The sequence below is a fragment of the Mastigoproctus giganteus genome, chromosome 11 (assembly GCF_048544385.1).
Source record: "Mastigoproctus giganteus isolate SK-2022 chromosome 11, ASM4854438v1, whole genome shotgun sequence".
Classification (NCBI taxonomy): domain Eukaryota; kingdom Metazoa; phylum Arthropoda; class Arachnida; order Uropygi; family Thelyphonidae; genus Mastigoproctus; species Mastigoproctus giganteus.
The window spans coordinates 134,389,716-134,410,519 of NC_143585.1; the positions used below are offsets into that span (position 1 = coordinate 134,389,716).

Consider the following 20,804-nt stretch of genomic DNA (forward strand, 5'->3'; position numbering starts at 1 on the left):
AAGTTAGCCAGTCTCGGGTCGTCGTAATAAGATTTTCCCCCTTCCAGACACACATAAAGCAGTTCTCGAACGTCTACAGTTTTCTGTCTAAAAGCACATAAGATGGGGTTATTTGATACTACAGCATATGTGCGATTGGCTAAAAGAAGAGTACTGAATCGTAAAATTCAGGTCATACCAGTAAAATCGCACAATAATGTGGAAATCAAGTTATGGAAATTATAACTGCCACTTATTTCTTAGTTTTAAGGACAATTTTAATAATAAGTTTAAAGTTGATCAACGCTGTTTTAAAATGTTACAAAAATATTGTGTTGGGAGACTCTTTAGCTCTATAAACAAATCCGGGATGGGATGGGATGGGATGGGATGGGATGGATCACAGAGGCACATCAGCGTTCAGCAAGAGGAATAAAAACGCACCACTTGTAGAATGGTCAGCTTTAAAGTATGGAGTTACACACTGCGTGTTCCGTTCTATAAAATAATATTTTTGGTGCCTCTCTTTTAAACTACTGTCTCTCTATGGCTTTCCAGAAGTATGGACAAAAAACATTTATAATCAATGGTACAATTGTATACAACTGTTTTACGTCTTTTATAAAGGCATATCAGTTAAAATCAGAAAGTTGACGTTCATAGATTCTTTCATCGCATGTAAATGTGCAATCGTGGCTTTATAACAGGAAATGGCAAGCTAAAATATTTCAAGGTTTGCATAAATTAATTTAAGAAAGGAACCGAATTTGTATACCATTATCTGAATATCTTCTAGCATTTTCACTGAAAGTAATTTGTGCCAATGAACCAAGGGTGCATTACGTAGAAAGCCTATATATATATATTTATTTTATTTATTTTTTATTTTTTTTTTTTAGCTATAAATGTGGTTTTTGAGTTTTTGCTGGTGTTTCGCTTGAAGATTCGAACATTTTGCTTTCCAGAGGCAAATGGTTGACAACTAGTGATCATAGATCGGAATATTGTGGAAATCCAGCGATATCTCCGCAATATTATTTATTCATTTGAACAATGTTTTTGTTATATTTCTTCAATTCGACTATTTAAATGCATATTGTGGAGATCCAGCGATATTGTGGAATACTGTGGAGATCCAGCGATATCTCTGCAATATTATTTATTCATTTGAACAATGTTTTTGTTATATTTCTTCAATTCGACTATTTAAATGCATACATGTACTGAAATTTTAACTGTCTCAGTTCTACAGTTTTAAAATGTTCTTGTTTATACTCCGGCACGACCACCGGGTCAGTGGAGTTTACAATAAATCAATCAATACAAACGTTAATCGTATTTAGCAGTCACTGGCTTCGACCCCGGTCCACTCAAGAGCGTGTGCTGCTGCACTCGCGCTCCTGACCACTCAGCTACGGCAGGCCTTTTTTTTTTTTTTTTTTTTTTTTTTTGTACCAAGACAGAAAAAACGGAATCCATCTTTTATTTCTTTTCTTCCTAATTGTATGCTCTCTGTATTATTTCAGTTTACTCGCGCGTATAAATATATTTCGGCATCCGTGTAATGTCACTGAATTTTGTGTTTATACGAGATACCGAAATGTTTCAGTAGCTACGTTTGTTTACATTTAAAATCACATAATGCTTAAAGATATAATTGATTGGTAAGTTAGCGATGTTATGCACTTCCTAAAGTACGCTTTCGATCGCAGTCAGTTCATTAGCTGGGTAATGTGCAGCACCACGTTAAGTATTCATATCCTATATAAAAGGCAGCAGTGAAGTGCATATTCCCTCATGCGCTTGCAGTAACCGAGTATTCCCGGCACACTGGCAAAGTCTCGCTATAATGCGGATCGAAACATATACATTTTAAAATGCTCGCGTGCATTACATTTCCGTGAAGTGAGGCACTTAATCGTTAGCCAAAGAGATTTCGGTCTCTATGGCTGTTTTCTGAAACGCAAAACCTCTGCACGAATTAGACATCGCTTAAAACAACAGTTCAGCAGTTTCATTTATCGCTTCATTAATTGATTACGTATTTCCACTTTAAAAACGTCCAAAGAAAATAAAGTTGCTGTCCTTCAAGGTATTCGCCTCACTGAACCTTCCGTACGCTACCTGTAACACACGCACGTTGAGATTAAAGTGATTACGTGGAAACGTAGAATCTTCGTGTACTCAAGGTACCATTTTAACCTCCCAGAAGACTTGGCAATCGTGAGTAAGCCCAGAGAGACAGATGCAGAGGGGAACGCATTTAGTCACGTGACTCAGGTACATTCATATAACACTTGTCAAATGTCACATATTCCCGTATTCTGTGCTAACAGTGACCTAAACAACCATCACGTGCTGTCTCGAGGGATAAATTTGGCCAACAGTTGCGGGATACTTTTTGCGCATACCTTCGATGACAAAAATTCTTCGCCAGATTTTTCTACATTTTCCCCTCTCCCATCTCGTGCCCACGTGCGGCTTATGGCTGGAAAATGAATATGCACTCCAGACTCTGGGCTCCATCTATTATTTAAGCCTAACTTCCATTTGCTCCTACCTGAAGGTATTATGTGATGCAAAATTTATGAAGATTGAGGCCCACGAGGGAGCAGCGTACTTGCCTCGTTTTTCTCCGTGAAACACTCGTCCTGCTATTGACGCTGCGGGTCTGCTCTGCACTTGTCCGCACTTAATGGGGCAAGGAAGGTCCCGACAAGATGGCTGAAGCAGTGGCTGTTAATAAGAGAGAGGGAGAGGGGAGGGAAGAGGAAATGAGGGCCGTGAAAACGACAGATACTAAGCACCACAGAGGTAGCGATAACACCTCCATTGCTGGATGCGATCAGCGGTTGTTGATTCTCCACCTGAAAAATAAACAAAGAAAACTCGGATAAAAAATTAAACTACTATATTATCTAATCATATTATACAATTGCAGAATTTCGTACTTGATAATGTTATTGTGAAAACAGACTGGTGTTTATCTTTTTATTAGTATTTCTAGCCCTTTCAGTATTTTATCCATCGTAAGCACTGCATTCAAGCACAGGAAAAAAATTGTAAGCCGACTTTTGCTTATCTTGTAAACCTACTCGTAAATAAAGCCTAGTTGGGTTTGAGACAGATCATCTCTCAACGTACCACAATTAAAAAAAAAACTACACCAAAGAAAATATGTGTAAGATACGGATTATACTGATTATGGAAATATCTTCTTAAAAAGAAAGGATCTCCGTATCCAGTTAGCGAAACCAGTTGTGAACAGGTGGGCCACCGAGATTTCTTTGGGTAGGGAGGATATGTTCAGATTCAGATCCAATAGTTTGACTCACAAAATTACTCGATCGCTTTGCATTTTCGCTTTGATCGAGCTTATTTTGTGGGGATTACTGAATCCCGGCAGCCACCCTCTTAGATGAGTCCTTGATTACGAATGTTTTATTTTGTAATATTACTGGAAATCCTTTCGAGAATCTTTGATTTTTATTATATATATATATATATATTTTAATTTTTTTTTTTTTTTTTAAGCTTAAGAAAATACAATGAATGGTCAAGATAAACGACGTATGAGGAAGACCACCTTCAAAATCATTAATGTGGCCTATTTTTAGGAATTATAACAATCTAATGAAAATAGAAGAAAGAGAAACACTTTAAAAGGTTAAATTAAAAAGAAAATAGTAATTATGACCGGGAAGAAACAGATGTGTTCAATTGCCATAAAAAAAATTCTACTAGATATCTCACTGACACTTAAAACTGGCAGAATTGTCTGGACAGAGAATGTTTCTAAACACTATTTCAAATCCAAGTCCAGCTTCTTTGAAGTTATTTTTTTTTACTCATTTATTTTTAATTTCGCTTTCAGCATACTACTCAGTGATGATGAATGCAAGTTCCCCAGTTCTGCTTAAGTGGTTTAAAATTTAAAAAAGAGGCAGGATTGGTTTTTTTTTTCCATAAATATATTTTTATCTCATTCAGAGCTGTTGTCATGTAGATGTTATTATTAAGTTTTGTCAGAACTTTCTATATTATGTTGTATAGTTTTATAGATACGAATGCAGTATGTATGCATGTAAATAAATTTAGGTTTTTGTCGCATTTATGAGGTTTCTTTTTCCGATTATCCGACAAATTTATTTCTCACCCACTTCAGACAATCGGGAGTCTATTTTGAATCATTTGAAAACGAGGAATACCTACCCGGGGGTGGGGCTATACTTCAGATCGAATAACTACAGCCGAAGGCCTTAAACATTTCATCCAGTCTTGAATGGGATTTGGATCTATACTTATCAAACGAACAACGATTAGCGGATTTGATCCTCAGGTTTCAACCAAATTTACTAATTTTTCAAAAAATGTGTTTTTGTTTCAGTGTCAAAAGAGGAAGTCCGTTTATTACATAATGCTAAGATACACATTCCAAGTCACTGACTTCTTTTCTACGCTTGCAGAGCGAGTATATTTGAACTGGAAAGTGTCGATTCAGATCTGCAGACTTTCTCAGTTACATGCCTATTTTCATTGATATAACCTCTTATGAGAGGCCAAGTTTACTCCGGTTGTGGGGGTTCTTTACCTTGAAGTAAGTGATCATTTCTCATCAGCTTCTGTCTTACTTCTATTAATGTAATCCTTCGTGTAACTGATGCCATTAATACGGTCCCCGTAATTTGTAGAATTTACTGTTAAGATTGCCGATGCAAACTGTTTTTTTTTTTTCTCCTAATGTCAATTATTGTAGTATTATACTCTTCTGTAACTTTCACTGCGCGATGCCTTTTAAATGGCGATCTTTTTCTACTCAAGTTTCATCGGTTATTAGACTAACGAAAAGAGTTTCTCTTGCTGTAAACAATTTTGTTTCCTTAAAATTTTGGTTTTGTAATTATTGCCCGAATGCAAATGGAGTGTGCCTTGATAGCACGCATTTGTTTCTTTAATTATTTTGCCGAAAGGATGATTGCTTTTCTTTGCGTTTTAATGTTCATCAAACTACATTTCAGATAATCAGTTATTTAAAAGGTTAAGTAACTTTTCGTAAAATGAATGTGTACTTTCTAATGGCAATATTAAAAGAAGGCAAAGAAGATCTTTCCGGAAAACAGCGCTTTCATCAAAATGCTTTTCTGAAATGATCCGAAAACATTTTAACATTTTAAAATTTAAATTAATTGAAATATCTCGTTTCTTATACTAAATCCCTATTCATTTGAAGAAGAATCAAATGATTTTAATTTCGAAGGTGAATGAAATATGCCAGTTTTGTTTTGTTTTTCATCCACATATTAATGATAGCAGAATATCCGTTTACTATACTTGGTTTTGCATGCTGGCATTTGTTTATGTACTGGCACTGATCCATCGTAAAGAACTCCTCAACATTAAGGCTTTCCTTTGGTTTGTATGTTCAGTATGAATGGCTGCATTTATATTTAAACTGGAAGTGAGATATTAAGTTTTTACTTCACTGTATTTTGTAATATAAATGTCTTCAATGTCTTAATCTCTGCTTTCCTTTTTTAGGTTTTTCCTGAAATTTTTCCTGAAGTGTAACCAGAATTGTTTAAAAAATGCTGGAAATCCACGAGACATGCGAAGATTTCAGGTAAGTCCGGTTAAAACAGAGAATAAGATAACTGACCAGCTGGATAGTTACAGATCGGCAGACATTTGCTCATAAACTCACAGACAGGAGTAAAGCGTAGTGAGGAAGAGAGAGACCCCCCGTTAAATCTGCAGATGTGTCTTTCTTCACGATTTGTAGGCGGTGGAGCTCTTCAGTTAACAATGGCGTCGATGCCAAGTAGCTTGCGGCATTGCTGGATCCTCTTGTTAACTTACATCTCGTTTTCTGCGTTCTCCTTCCCGCACTACGGCGCGTTTATTGTAGTAGGAAGCAGCGCTCTAGCTCGGCTGAAAGGAAGTAGGCTGTCGCGTTAGGACAGGGAGAGAGAGATGTTAAAGATCATTGTGTTTTTTCACGTGAGTGGTTCGATACTTGTTCCACACTTACTGTCGCCCCTTGGGAGCTGCTTCCCGGCAAACTCCGCATCAGTAATGAAGAGGTTCGATCTTTCAGCTCTTTTCTTTTCGACACTTTGAATGGGATGCATATCGAGCGTTTGTCGAAACCGCACTACACATCAGCATACAAATGTGCGCTTCCTCGGGACAACGACACTATTTTTGCTCCCTCCTTTGTCCCCCGTGGCTCGTAAGGACATGGACGCCGATAACAGAAGGAATTGCATAAATAAACACCTCGGAGCGTTCCACTCCTCTGCTGACAGCCCGATCTACCTGTGGGATGACACGGGGTGACCTTTGTTCCGTGGAACTGACGAAAGAGATGCAACGCCCCGCAAAATTTACGCTTGCTAATCAAGCAGCCAGGCATAGAGAAAAGTGTTTGGAGCGTTGGGGATTTCCACGAGAGACGAGCGTTACCTTGGTCGATGGTCCACGCTGGTGTGGAAAGGAGCCCAAGGGACAACAGACAAATTTCCCCCTTCGTGGCATTAGCCGCAACACTGCTTTTATCTTGCAGGTTTACAGCCCAACTGGGAAGGCCTCACGCGGTTCTGCCAGCCTGTCATCCATCTTGCTGCCAGCAGGAACGGAGGATGCGAGCCACCATCATGCGCGGGAGGAGTCTGATACAGAGGAGAAGAGATGCTACGGAGGCAGACGCTGACAGCTGGCCAATCAGCGGCCACTGTGATGGAGGTTTGATGGACCTCCAGTGAGGCTGGCTGCTCTATCAGCGATGGATGGGGGACTGGGAGCACAGAGACCTCCAAGCACAACACCGCAATTTAGAAGCTGGGATGTGCTTGATTGCAGAGTTGAATACACACAGCCGTATGCAGAATATCTTCTGCTTTTCTCTATTGAGTGGGTAGGCATTCAAAGTTATGGAAGGGTAAGAGGCCAATAAGTCTGAAAAATGCACTCTCACTAGAAACCAATGAGGGGGTAGTTTTAAAAAGAGCAATCTATTCTTAGTGAGAATCTAGTGCTCAAACAAACGCAAGCCAGACTTCAATTCTCACATTTCCTGCGCCTTTTAGCTGCGATAGTTTTCAGCGATTTTTCCCCGGGTTTTTCATTTCTTCTGTGAATGGATTTCACAAAGTCTGTATTCAAAAGCCTTGATTCAAGACATTCAGATTATTTTAAATATTGCTTTCTATTTCTTGGTTTTTGAATAAGAGCGAAATAAAAATTGTTCTCCATGATAGAAATAGAAGTTTAATATTGTGCGCTTTCAGATAGATGGAAAGATGTTTTTTGAAACAGAAGGTGTCCGATACAAAAGCGTATATTGATGATAGTTATTTGCATAATCCTCCGAATAATTTAAAATACTATTCACGATTTAAGTTATTCTAGCAAAGGAAAATACATAAAATATCCGTCCCCTATTTTTATGCTAAACTTGGAGTATCGCTGAATGTTGCGATTTGTACAATTATTCTTTAAAAGCGCACTTGGATATTCGGTTAAAACTGTTTTTATATTATTTGGAAACATTTTCGCTAAATAGAAATCATCGGCTATCCATTTGAAGTGTCTCTTTATGTTTTAGCATATAAAACTCTAATTCAGAGCTAGTATCAACATTAAGCCTTTCGGGGGAATTTACTGAGAAAATTCCGATTTCCCCAATAATCGACGCCTATCTTGGCAGATCGCTATATCACCACTGTATTATAATGCAGTATGGCAGAAACGTCAAGCCGAGAAATGCTCATAGGTTGCACTAATGTACATGCCACTGTGGTATTCCTTAAATAAAATACCTTCGCATACTCCCTTCTTGAATAAAAATGCGTAATCTCATGTTCAGCGACATTTCTGAAGTATTGTACAATACTGTATTTGAATTTTACTTGAATTTCATATCAGTGTATCTCCTTTACGTATATTACAGCTCACAATTATTTTCATATGGTTTTAACACTGGTAACCTATAAAAGATAATAGCACTTGGGGACACACGGGTATGTCTGGTTTATGGGCTCTGATAGTCCTAGATTGCAGTAGTAGTAGTGGTCAAAGAAACCGTTATAAAAGCTTATGTGCAAATGCAAGAAAATAAGCTGAATCTTTCGTTTTAAATTTTCTATGTATATATACCATCTTATATTTTTAATATCAGAACGAAATAATGCTATTTATTATGATAATGTGCTATTGATATGTGCCGTTCATGTTATTGTTTCAGTTAAATATTATATGCACGTTATTTGACTTTATTCTTTTTTTTTTTTTTGGATCCTCTATAATCGAATCCGATTTCATGGAGTGGATGCAGGTATTAATATGTTTGAATTTCAGCCATTTTCAGCCTGATAGTGCCGACTAACAATTTTAAGTATTGCTGTTGCCACGTATATGCCTAGGTTTAAAAAGACTCAATCACCAAAGCTAAATATATACTAATTTAGACATTTGAATCAAATGGAAAGATCCATTCATCCACATGGCCATTTCTCCGCTACTCATCAGCAGCTTTGAACGGACATTTAGCCATACGAAACGGATGGCTCATGCATACCTGTTTCTGTTGTCCCAGTAACAGCTTTACTAATTTTAATTAATTTCATATTTAGTATGGCTAAAAATATAAAATTTATGATAATCATTTGTGATCGAATGTTAAAAATATAATTGACGTTTACAGAAAACCGGGACTTGAACCCTACGGGCATGCATCAGATATTTCAATGAAATACAGTTTTTACCAGATACCGGGAGCTACACCTCGTGTGGCAGCTGGCAAGAAAATAGAACGACTTTGAGTTATCTTGAGATATTATTTTACATATTATATGGGGCAATTTTGTTTAGATTATTATGCACACTATGCAAGTTCTAATGACTATCGAAGATTCGGTTAACGAAGTCACTATTCATGTACGATCTTGAAATCACGTTGGTTGAGTTGTGCATTATATTACATTAAATCATACAAGAAAAGAAAAGACAGATGAAGGGGAAAATATCTCATGTTCTAAATGGACAAACTGCCAACAACGGACCATGTTGAAGGCGTTAGAACTAAGCGAAGGAAAGCTATGCGGACATAGTTTATGGAAGTGGGTATGGTTTTTCGGTTCGATGTTTATAACTCCAGACATGGGCGTGAATAATGTAAGCTGCTTCATCCATCACTAGTCTCCTTAAGACCTACAACAAAAGAGCAAAGGATATTGATCCGACATTTGCACTTTCCATCACTTATTAATCTCCCGTTGTTTGTTGTGCTTAATTTTTTGCTTCTTCATCCTTTTTTATCGGACGCATTCAGGTACTCCATTATAATACATTGTGTTAATCTTTATGCACTGAATTAATTGATGGGGAGACTAGTAGGTTGTGTATTTAACATAAAACAATACACCTATAAGAAAGGAAATCAATAGAAAGAGAAATAATCCAATTAACTGGACTTACGCATATAGATTGGGTTAAGAAGTCTATTGTTTCTGTATTGTGATGAAAAAAGGAACAACAGATAGCATTAATAGTAAAAGAAAAAATGGTTTAAAACAATGTAAGTAGCCAGACTAACAGATTTGGCAAGGATTGTTTATTGACTTCATTATTTATGATCGGTATTACAGTGAAAACAATAGCACTTGCGCGCTAGCTACATATATAGTAGTTTAACTTGTAAACTTCTCATTCAAAGAGGTAAGACAGTTAAACCCCAAAAGGAATCAATTTTATCTTGATGCCTTTGATCATTATTCTCATTAAATTTTTTACATTCAGTTTTACCAATTTATTAAAGTAGTATACTTTGTCCTCTCTCTGTGTGGATTAGTGTCTAAGGATTTTGGTGTTCGGTTGTTCTCCTTTGCTCAAATCTTAAGCAGTTTCTCTACTGCATAGTACATAAGTTACACTGACCGTATCAGAGACTGTATGCGATGTTTGTTTTCGCTTGTGTATGAAGTGCTGTTTACAATCTATTGAAGAATGTTAATAAGTGCAAATGGCCACAGTTCAATTCTCAAATTATACACTCCCTTTGAATAATAGGTCTTTTCTTAGTAATATGATGTCCATCTTATCCAAAACACATCCTGTCAGTAACCAGAGTTCTGCTTACTCTACACGATTTCTTTTCTTCTTCGGAAATTTATAAGTTTCTTCCTGGACACTACGTAGATAAATTCAGACCGAGGTTTTCCGCGCCATCGCTGGAACTACTTAAGAGATAAAAACAACTGTCAGCGCCAATGTTATCCCATCATCTGTGACTAAAAAATAACTCCGCTTTGGGCGTCATTTATTCGCAAGTCAGCCTTATTTGAGACAGAGCCAAGCCTGGAAACTGATTTAAACCTCTCTCTGTCTGTCTATCCTCCTCTGCCTCTTCCTTCGTATTTCGAAGTTCGCTGCAGCACAAACCAGTAGCTGAAAATACTGTTTCATCATTCGTATCCCGCTTGCGTGCTGCGGTGTATGTGACCAGCGGAGGTCCCGTGGGGACTTCACAGCGAACAGAGTGGGACAGGGACATTTCACGCCCTGTCTCCGGACTAATGTGCCAGTCTCGAGCTCCGTGACATGGCTGTCAACAGTGTTAAAAAAAAGGCCTAAAGTGGTCAAGGTCCAAGCAAGCCTAATATTTTCAACCTGCGACTCACCGCGAATTTCTATTATCCAAGGATATCTAACCCTGACTTGGCGTCTTTTTGTCAGAAGGCTATTTTGCATAATGCAATACATTGGAACGTGCCTAGACATCTTTCAGCACTTTTTTTTTTCCAGAGATTTAAGAACACAAGACTGAGAAATACTCGATTCTGTAGGGAATTTAAGCGGTATCGCTTATCTACCGAACTGTTACTTTCTCACTATATTTGTACTGTTACTTAACCGATATTGCCACCTCACTTGTTACCTCTGCATCTTCAAGGAATGATGTCATTCACAGTTTAACATTTGTCACAGTATTTTTCTTTGTTTAAGAACTTTTTGTAATCAAAGGTCAAATCTGGGATGCTTTCGTTTTCAGCACATAAACCAAACCATCCGCGCTGAAGGTTGCATATTGCGTTGCCTTATCCATTTCGTCATCCATTCCAATTATTTCTAGTAAACGACTGTCAAAAAATCAGCATAATTGTCATTGCCAGCATTATCTTAAAACTCGGGATTTATGCATATAGAAGTTACCTGGTCCTGTAATATCACCGAAGTTGATTTTTTATTATCTCGAAGGTATCTGCAATTTCGAAGTGTTGATTGCTGGCTACTCATGTTCAGTAGTGTTTTAAGCTTAAGCTGGTAGTATTGCAACTGTCTTTGTAGAATTTCTGGAATTGCTAATTTGACTGAAACTTCTTATCGAATTCTGATAAGGTAAATATGGGAGAAATATTTTATTGAAAGTTATTGTACAACACGAAATATGTGTTTGCCCATCATTCTCAATGAAATTAAAATTCATTTGTTTTGTATAGGTGATGGTTTGGAGTGGTATCTGTAAAGCAACAGTTGTTAGTCGTCTGTTAGCTGATAAGATTCTTAATTCTGAATAATATCTTTAGTAGCTGAAAAAATTAAGTCTATAATATCACCATTTTTTTTTTCAATGGTGATATCAATAGTTTTATCATATTGATACATCCATGTCAGTATTTTGTAGGCAACTGATCCAGTTAATTAACTGAAAGCAAAAGAGGCAAACAAATTTGAGAGTAAAAGAGAGGAGAAAAAGATTACAGTGATAGGTTTTCCTCTTTTTTTTCCCCTTCCAGAACAACCAAAAATCAATCTCGAGAATAATCCTGAAATGACCTGTCCTCATCTTCCATTTTGACAGGCCTCCTAAAATTATAATTCTATTTAATCGATAGCACACACCAAGGCCAAAGCTTTCTACAAATTAATGAAAATAACACTTAGCTCTTTTGAACAACCCAAGTGTTTTATTGAACTCAATAATCTGCAAGTCCTTGCGACTATTGAATCTTTACCATGGTTAATTGAAATACGTTGTCAGTGGCGGTCCCAGGATTTTCTAAAGGGCATCATGTAGCTGTAAAAAAGTCGTTTGATTATAGGTCCACAAGAGTTCAGTTCAGAGAATGGTCAACCTATTTGAATAAAAGCAGTTATATAATAACATTCTAAGAAAAGGAGTAGTCTGTTCGGAACATTCAATTAGATTCAAGACGTGGTTTTCAGTTACGAAATGTTGATTTCAAAATACTTTTGAAAAACTTTGAAGAAATTATCAATGGACTCTTGGAATGATAATAAGAAAACAGAAACTGTGTTTAAAAAAATCTGAAATGAATTGAAAAGAATTCACATACATTCATTCTGCTTGGGAGTGAATATTACGGTAGACCATTTGGAAGAGCTAGAACTGGTCACCGATGATTGCTGCGTGGAACTGAAAAGCTGTCGCCTGAAGTGACACTGCATGGAATTCAGTTTAAATTAGTCAAAGATTAGTCAATTGAGAATAAATGGGAAAGTAACTTTTTCCCAGATGAGCTAAAGTTTAACGTAATACCATATAAGTAGGACGGTGCAGAATATATAAGGTCGGTGATTTCATTCCGATTGTCTGCAGAAAATAGTGTAGCCAGATGAAGTGGGGGATGCATTTCTAACGAGAATATAGTGGGACTTTCTGCCATGACTCACTATAAATGCCGAACCTTAGGTTTCGGAAATTTGTTTGTCATTTCTCTAGTTTACCAATCAAGTAGATGAATCGTGCGTTTTATAAAATGGCTTCGCATCTATTTAAAAAGGCTCCTGACAGTTTTTGGAGATATACAAATATAACTTGTTCTTGGTCAATAAATATTTTCGACACCAGACTGTTCTATGTTTAAAATGGTCTGTTAACAGTACTAATCTGAAACTGGTATTGGTTTCTGATGTGGAAAGCTGTTGCATAAAAACACCCAAAATCAAAGCGACACTCGCCGGATAAATTTGTTTGGCAGCGTGAATTGGATCCAACATCCAAAGGCGACAAAAGTCGCATGAGCTGATGCGTGCTTATAGTGCATATTTATAAATACTCAAAAATATATATGTATGTATAGTATATATGATAGGCAAAGATAGTATGGCGTTATTTATTAACTTTATTGTATGGCATTATGGGCTAGTGCCATTGCCAAAAAAACTATCTACACTAAGACCACCAGAATGTAATATGTATCTTATGTTAGTATTGGCGAAGAGTAGTGAATAGCTGATGGAGATACCTAGTTGAAATGTTCTTGTTTATACTCCGGCACGACCACCAGGTCAGTACAGTTTACGATAAATCAATCAATACAAATTGTTAATCGTATTTAGCAGTCACGGGCTCGAACCCCGGTCCATTCAAAGACCGTGTGCTACCGCACTCGCGCTCTGACCACTCGGCTACGTCAGGCTTGTTAAAGAATATACACACACAAGGTTATATATATATATACACACACACACACACACACACACACACACACACACACACCTTTTATTGCATACCCACAATCCGGGCGACTTTTTCAAAGGTCATCCACCCAGATTGTGAGAGGGTAAACGATGATAACGAGTTCTCTGTTTTTCGTGATAATCAGTATGTAGTACACTGTATGTCATTAAACACACAAAGATGTATGCATAATGTACATTGTGTTGCTCTATAGGTATTCATTATAGCCTTGGTGTGGCGCCTCCGTGGGCAGGAGCAGCAGTGCGTAGCACATGCTTCTTGATTAGACCGGGGTTCGAGCCCGTGAGCCACCAAATACGGAGGATGCAGAAAGGCCAGGGAATGACCACCGTATATCCCCAGAGCAATATGGCCTTAGTTGCTAATGCTCCTAAATAACAATAACAACGTAGCCTTGATATTCACCAAATATCATATTGTAATGTAGTGTTAAAACTGACTAATATGAAATATTTTAAGTAGATTTTTTTTCTTTTTTTGCGTTATGATTATTTTTATCGTTTCTCTCTTTCTCTGCACCCCCCACACACACTCTGAGTGATCAGTGAATTATGAACACCTATCTAATACTGTTAGGAAATCGTGCATACGCGTAATAGCCGCTATTCCGCGCGTGGGCACTGACCCCACTAGATGTCTGAAGACGTCTATAGGGATCTGCAGCCATGCTGTGCATACCTCACTTCTCGTTCTAAAACATCCCACAAGTGTTCAATTAGATTGAGGTCAGTCCAATCAAGATGGGGCGATATCCCCTGTGTTCCTCGAGTTACTTGTGCTCAGTGCGGTCCCGATGACACAGCGTATTATTATCTTGGAAGATCCCGTTTCTGTCTGGGAAAAAATGCAACATGGCAGGATGCACATGTTCTCCTAAGAGCTGCCGGTAGATCTCACCAGCGGTGAGGAGAGGGTCTCTATTGGGTCGTCTGAGTGTGTGTGGAGCCTCGTCATTTGGTTTATTCTTCTTGCATTCCCCATGTTGTATTCGATGTCGACTGTCGCACAGTGACTTTCCGTTGAGTTCGCACAACGCTCTGCACCCTTCGCATAATCCTTTATAATTTGTCGGCGAGAGGTGGTTTAACCCGTTCGAGACCATTCTTTATACACCTTAACCACAGTGGACTTGAGCAACCGACGTGACATGCTGTTTCCGATATGGAAACAGCCGACCCACGAACTCCCACAGCCATGCCCTTTTGAAACTCCGTTATATCTTTCCTCCGTTCCATAATTGCTATTTTATCACTTTGACTTGCACGAAAAATGCAAATTACCACTGCTCCTAGCGTGCGAAGCCCTTCGGCTTCTTATACTGCGAGCTATGAGGCATAGTCCATTACGGATGGGATGGTCATAAATCGGTGATTATGAGTGTGTGTGTGTGTATATATATATATATATATAATTAAGGTGTTCAACTCGTAAATTGCATGCAGTTGTTATGGAGTGGGGCCACTCTTAATTAACGATCATAATTATAATACTATGCAGAGCCTTGAGGACTACCTGAAAGAAATCTTACACTGCAGTAACCAGGTTCTCCAAATCCATTCCCGCATATAAGTTAAAGAATAATTAAAAGGTTATTGAAAACTAAAAAGTAAAAAAGACAAACACCAAAGGGTGACCAACCAGCTGTTTTCAGAACATAATACAAGTTAAATTATGAATTCAAATTAAGTTAAGACCAAATTAGTAGAGTGGGTAAGCCTTACCAGATGGGAATACAATAATTCCTCGCCAACTACAGATTTAAGATAACGGGGTTTTGTATTTATATATCGAAATTTTACAATCTGCGTGTTGTTTTTATTTACATGTAGGCGGTTTATTCCAGTCTCCTTAAACAAAAGAATACGACCCTTATTGCTTCTGCCTTCAGTAGCTCATGCGAATAAATGGGGTTTCTTGCAGGTACTGAAGAGGAATTTGTGTACCCTCAATATCAATACCATGGGTACAGTATGACGTGTGGACGTATCTCTGTATGCTTTCGTATTTTTGATTAATATTTATTTCCAATTTGTTTTGGATTGTTTTCATAACGCTTTGAAGATTACTATGTTTGTTCAAAACTAACATTTATTTTACCATTTATTATGGCCTCTAAATGTTCAATAAATGCTGAAAATCAATGTGTGAAAAAAGCAAAGAAAGTAATGACATTGCAACAAAAGATGAAAATGCCCGAGACTTTTATATCGCTATTTTATACATGATGGTCATTTATTTTATTTATTCTCTTTGAAGTGCACAACTTTACCCGGTATGAGAGTATATGCGTGTGGGGTAGATCAAAAAAAGTAATAACATATGAATAAAAAATATTTATTAAATAAGTATTAAAAGTAATTATTGTATATATTTCACAGCAGAGTATAATATATACAATAAAATACAGTACAAAATAAACAAATTATAGTACAATAAATACACTGTACGAGGTCTCGTATAAAACGACGATTGCGAGAGATGCAGCACAGCGAGCTGTCAAGATGTTCCATCAGCTGTGGTACGTTTGCTGAAAATTGGCACTTCTTTTTGTCTTATTGCACACACTGTTGCTCGAAATCTATGCCCAGCCGGTTTACAAGGTTTTATCGTAGTGGGTAGAAACATCCGTTGAAGACTTCTGAGCTAGCCATAGTTGGAGCGCAGCAGCCTCGCCCCGGTTCCGTGTGCTATCCTTTGGCTGTGAGGAAGAGAAATAATTTCAGAAAGGTTCGGTACTTCTACTCTGAATGTAAACAGTTTTGCCAGGGTGATGATATTGTTCCTAATTATGATTACTTCTCAGGTGGTCCGGTAAAATTGGTATATAGGATACTTCTTGAGATTGTGAAAGGTTTTCCGGGTCTCCTGTTTAGTCACCCCAGGATCCAGAATTCTATACTAAGGAAGCTCTTTGATCGAGTAGACTAACACTGTGGCTATAAAATAATCAACGTTCAATTGTACGGTTAGAAACACGTGCATAAATACCGATATATTTATACTTCGTTACATTTATATTTAGAATACCTTAATTAAGAAAACCAATGCGAAAATTGGCTTGTAAATTTGCATTAATTTACTTTGTATTCTGGTGTATAAGTCGACCTTTGAAGCCTTAAAAACATTACCCGAAATTTTAAGATCAACTAATACTATGCGGGTATAAAATTCTCACCGAGTATTGTAGAGTTAGAATTGTTGCTAACCTTTAAAAGCACAATAATTGTTCCATCATCTTCATCAGACAAAACAGCTATCTGAATTCGTAAGAGTCTGTTCATTTATCATTATTAAATCTATTCATTACCTGGTGGGCACCTTGATAAAGCTTTCTTGCTGGCCAGAATTTAATTGGAGATGTATGGAGGGAATTAAACATAAGTAGAATTTCGTAAATCCGCCATCCTCGGGTATAACCCATAACTGAATTTTTGAAAGTGATGCTTAAGCGTTAAGAGTTAATTTGAATTATGCCTGTATTTTATACTCAGTTAGCTCGGACAAGCTGATAGCATAATTTGATACAGTAACATGATCAGAGAATTTTAATTTAGGTATGTGAATTCGGCGAAAGCTTTAAATTTAAATTAATTTACTGGTTGGTCGCGCTATCCACCGGACCAACCAGTAAAAACGTTTCGCAATGGAGATTGATATGGATCAGGGCCGTTGCATTATCTAATCACATTTGAATATTTTTATATTAGATAATGCAACGGCCCTGATCCATATCAATCTCCATTGCGAAACGTTTTTACTGGTTGGTCTGGTGGATAGCGCACTTGCCCAATATATGCAAGTTGCTGATTCTAATTCCGCCTCTTGAATGGGTGCTACAATGTCCAATATTTCTTAATATGTAGTATAAATATTGCAGTATGATTCCAGCAATCGAATCGCCTTAGAAACTAAATACAGATTACTGTACTTGATTGTACAGTAATCTGTACAGTAAACTAAATACAGATTACTGTACAATCAAGTACTATACTGTGATGTGAACTGGTATCGGATGTCTCACAAACATTACTAGGAAACATGAATGGGTAGTTTAAACAGCAATTTCTTATAGTACACCATTTCTACATTGAGGAATAGTTAAGAGAGACAGACAGACCAATTTGCAATGCAGTGCGAAAGAGGCAACAAGGAATAACTCAATTAAATATTCAAAGTTTGTCATGTACACATATAGCATTATTAAGAGCAATGTCGCGACGTTACCTGTAAGTTTTGATTTCGCTATCTACATTAGAGAGTACTGTATACGCGTACCGCTTTCTTTACAATTTACTGTACAGTGTTCAAAAATGTCAATGTAAACATGAAAGAGCGAAAATAACTGAAATTAAAAAGTTGGCAGTGGTTGGTTCTTTATTCTGATTTTACAACACTACGCTAAGATGTGAAAGTGGCAGGTCGTTAACTTTCTGGAGAGTTGGATTTTATTAACAGAATTTTCATTTTCTCTGATTAATAGAATTGAAAAGTAAATAACCGTAACTTCGTGCTAGTTAATTAACAATTCACTCAACTTTTTGTGTTATACTTCGCTTATATCTTTCTGGATTTTTAATAAAAATTGGCAAATAAGAAAATACATATTATGCGATTCCTCCTTGCGTAGTCAGTTGACCTTTGAATTTCTTAAAACTGTCAACCTCAACTACCTGCTGAGGCAGCTTGTTCCAGTAATCAACAACTCGCTGCGCTGGCTAAAAGAAAACGTCTAACAGTGTAATCTAAACCTCTTTCTCTGTAATTTGAATTTATGGCCCCCCAGTTCTGAATTCTTTATAACAGTGAAAATTGCGCCTTAATTTTACTAACCTCTCTGAGTGCCTTATAAACCTCAATCAGGTGCGCTCTAAGGTGCTTGATTGCCAATCTCTGCAGCCTACATAATCAACACTTTCGTAAAAAAAAAAAAAAACTCCACCGATAATTGGTGGTGTTCTTTTTCTGCAATTTACTTGTTGGAAAAGTTTGGAAATTATTCCTGTAAAATAACAAATATATTTTTATGCAAATAAGAAGAACAGAAAGTACTTACGAGGGGTCAGCCAAAAGTTATGGAATTGATTAAATTTTAAGGTTTCCGATAATAGTAAGAGCAGTATGAATTTTTTCAGCTAGGTGGCGATGCAGTTTATACTTTAATGGTAGTTTCATTGTAGGTCATTCTATGTTGCATTAGTCACATTAGTGAAGTTTTTTATTGAACTGTAAAGCACTATTATTGTGGCACAAAGGATCTACGATGTTTGACTTATTTTAATCACCACAAGTTTGGTAAAGCAGCTACAGAAACTCATATCGCTAACTGCCTTTGGACGCGATGATTTATCAGAAGTACAGAGATCCTGTCTTTCCGACCGTTTCCAGCCATATTTCTGTGTTTTCTCCCCTTCCTCGTTGTTCCCAAAATGAAATTGAAGCTTAAAGGAAAGATATTTAACGATCTCTCGGAGATTCAGGTAAAATTTGCAGGAGGATACTTGAAGTATTACGAGAAATGAATTTTGTACATGCTTCCAAACTATGGCAGAAAATTACCGAGCCTTGTGAGAGAAGATTTTGAAGGAAACACGGTGCAGAATTTAAGTTAAACGAATCTTTGTTTTGAAATGCATTCCTATAACTTATGGTTATCACCTCGTATTGACACATTAATTGCTAATATTGACATTCTATGTTCATACGCTTCGCTCAATCACAGAATAACTAAACGCTATACATATAAATCTTTATTTTAATCCTTAAATATATATTAAAATATTTTAAACCAATCTTAAACTTTCATTCTGGGACACCGCTGAGAAATGCTGTCTTACAATGTTGATTCATTTAAACATTTCCCTCGCTCTGCACTGACTCGCATTCTTCTATATTCTATATCTATATTGATACTGAACTTAAACACACTTAAAATATATAAAATAACATTATATAATTCCGGCCAGTAGCGATTCATTCCCAACATTTTTCATTGTTCTTAGGGAGAAACCGTATTCCCTTTACGAGTTAATTTTTGAAGAACGCTTAGCGGGGAGTGATATGAAACTTGTTTGGTAGTTATTTAGCCATAGTTAACTTGATAGGAACAGTTAATAATTTATTCGGCTTTGGTAGAATCACTATAATACCAACGAAGGAAACAGAATGACTGTTGTGGATACGTTTGGCACGGATATACCACTGATAACTGATTTCTCCTTTATTGCTGTTCCGTTAAGGGTGGCCACTGGCATAATTAAAGGCGCATTCTACCTTGATGACTGGGGCTGCAGGTGGATGCTCGTCTGGTATGCAACGTGTGAAACCCTTATGTCTGGTGAAACAAGCCAAACGTGGCATGAAAATGGCTGTTACTCAAACAACAGTCCTATTCGTCAGGAATAAGTATTGTCGCTCTATATGGAACGAGTTCGAATTTTTAAGAAGGCTTTTATATTTTGTGTCCGCCGTTAACCTGAAATAATTTCAAAAGTCAAATAAAAAAGAACAATCTTTAGAATGTTTTTTTTTTTTAGAATTTACAATTTAAGCATAAAGCTTGAATTAAACTCAGGAAAAGAATCCAATCGGAACCACTGTCATGTTTGGTTTAGTCACAAGGGAATGGTTTTCGTCAGATATAATGATCGGTAATGGAGACACAGCGACGACGTGACGAATTTAGAAAGAAGAGCGATAGTGTGGAGAAAAGTCTGCCCAACCATTATATAACACAGGGCATCTGCTAACAGAAATACATTTCTCCCTAAAAAAACCACATATTTTGACAAATTCTCATGGGTGTATCATTGATAGTAATTCAACCTCCGAGTACCGAATCTGTAATCCTGACGCCATCATTTTATGACCCTCGTAAATTTTTTTTTAATGTAGGTAACTGGAAACACACCCTGTTATTTTAATGTGATACCAAGGAATGAATTAGTCAACTGGAGAAAAGGAATAAAGAAATGCAGACTCCTTCGCAGATCAAACATTGAAATATTGAAAAAACAATTATATTGAACATCTGGTTACCTAAAATAAGAAAGACTGCAGCTATTATCCTTACTATACAGATTTCAAAAACTGACCTAAGATTTTCAAGAAAATAGCCAAGATTTTCCCACGACATCGGGAAACTGTAAGGAGGGAAACAGTTTAACTTTCCTAAAATGAACACCATGAAAACATTTCAAGTGAAATGTCAGAGATGAGAAAAATATGTATTATTTTTAAATATTATTAATTAGATAAATTTTATTATTCATTTTAAATTTACTACTGTTTTAATAGAATGTTAACTCCGCCTGGATAAAATATTAAA

The 20,804-nt window shown here is 36.9% G+C and overlaps 1 protein-coding gene across 7 annotated transcripts in view; it reads left to right on the forward strand.

Moving 5' to 3' along the window:
• Positions 1-20,804, forward strand: part of kn (EBF transcription factor knot) — a 356,137-nt gene that overhangs the window by 217,536 nt on the left and 117,797 nt on the right. For all 7 annotated transcript variants that reach the window (XM_090385236.1, XM_090385237.1, XM_090385239.1 and 4 more), the window contains one exon: positions 5,518-5,599. In XM_090385236.1, coding sequence (XP_090241362.1) covers positions 5,518-5,599 — 82 coding nt within the window. The remainder of the gene's footprint in view (positions 1-5,517; positions 5,600-20,804) is intronic.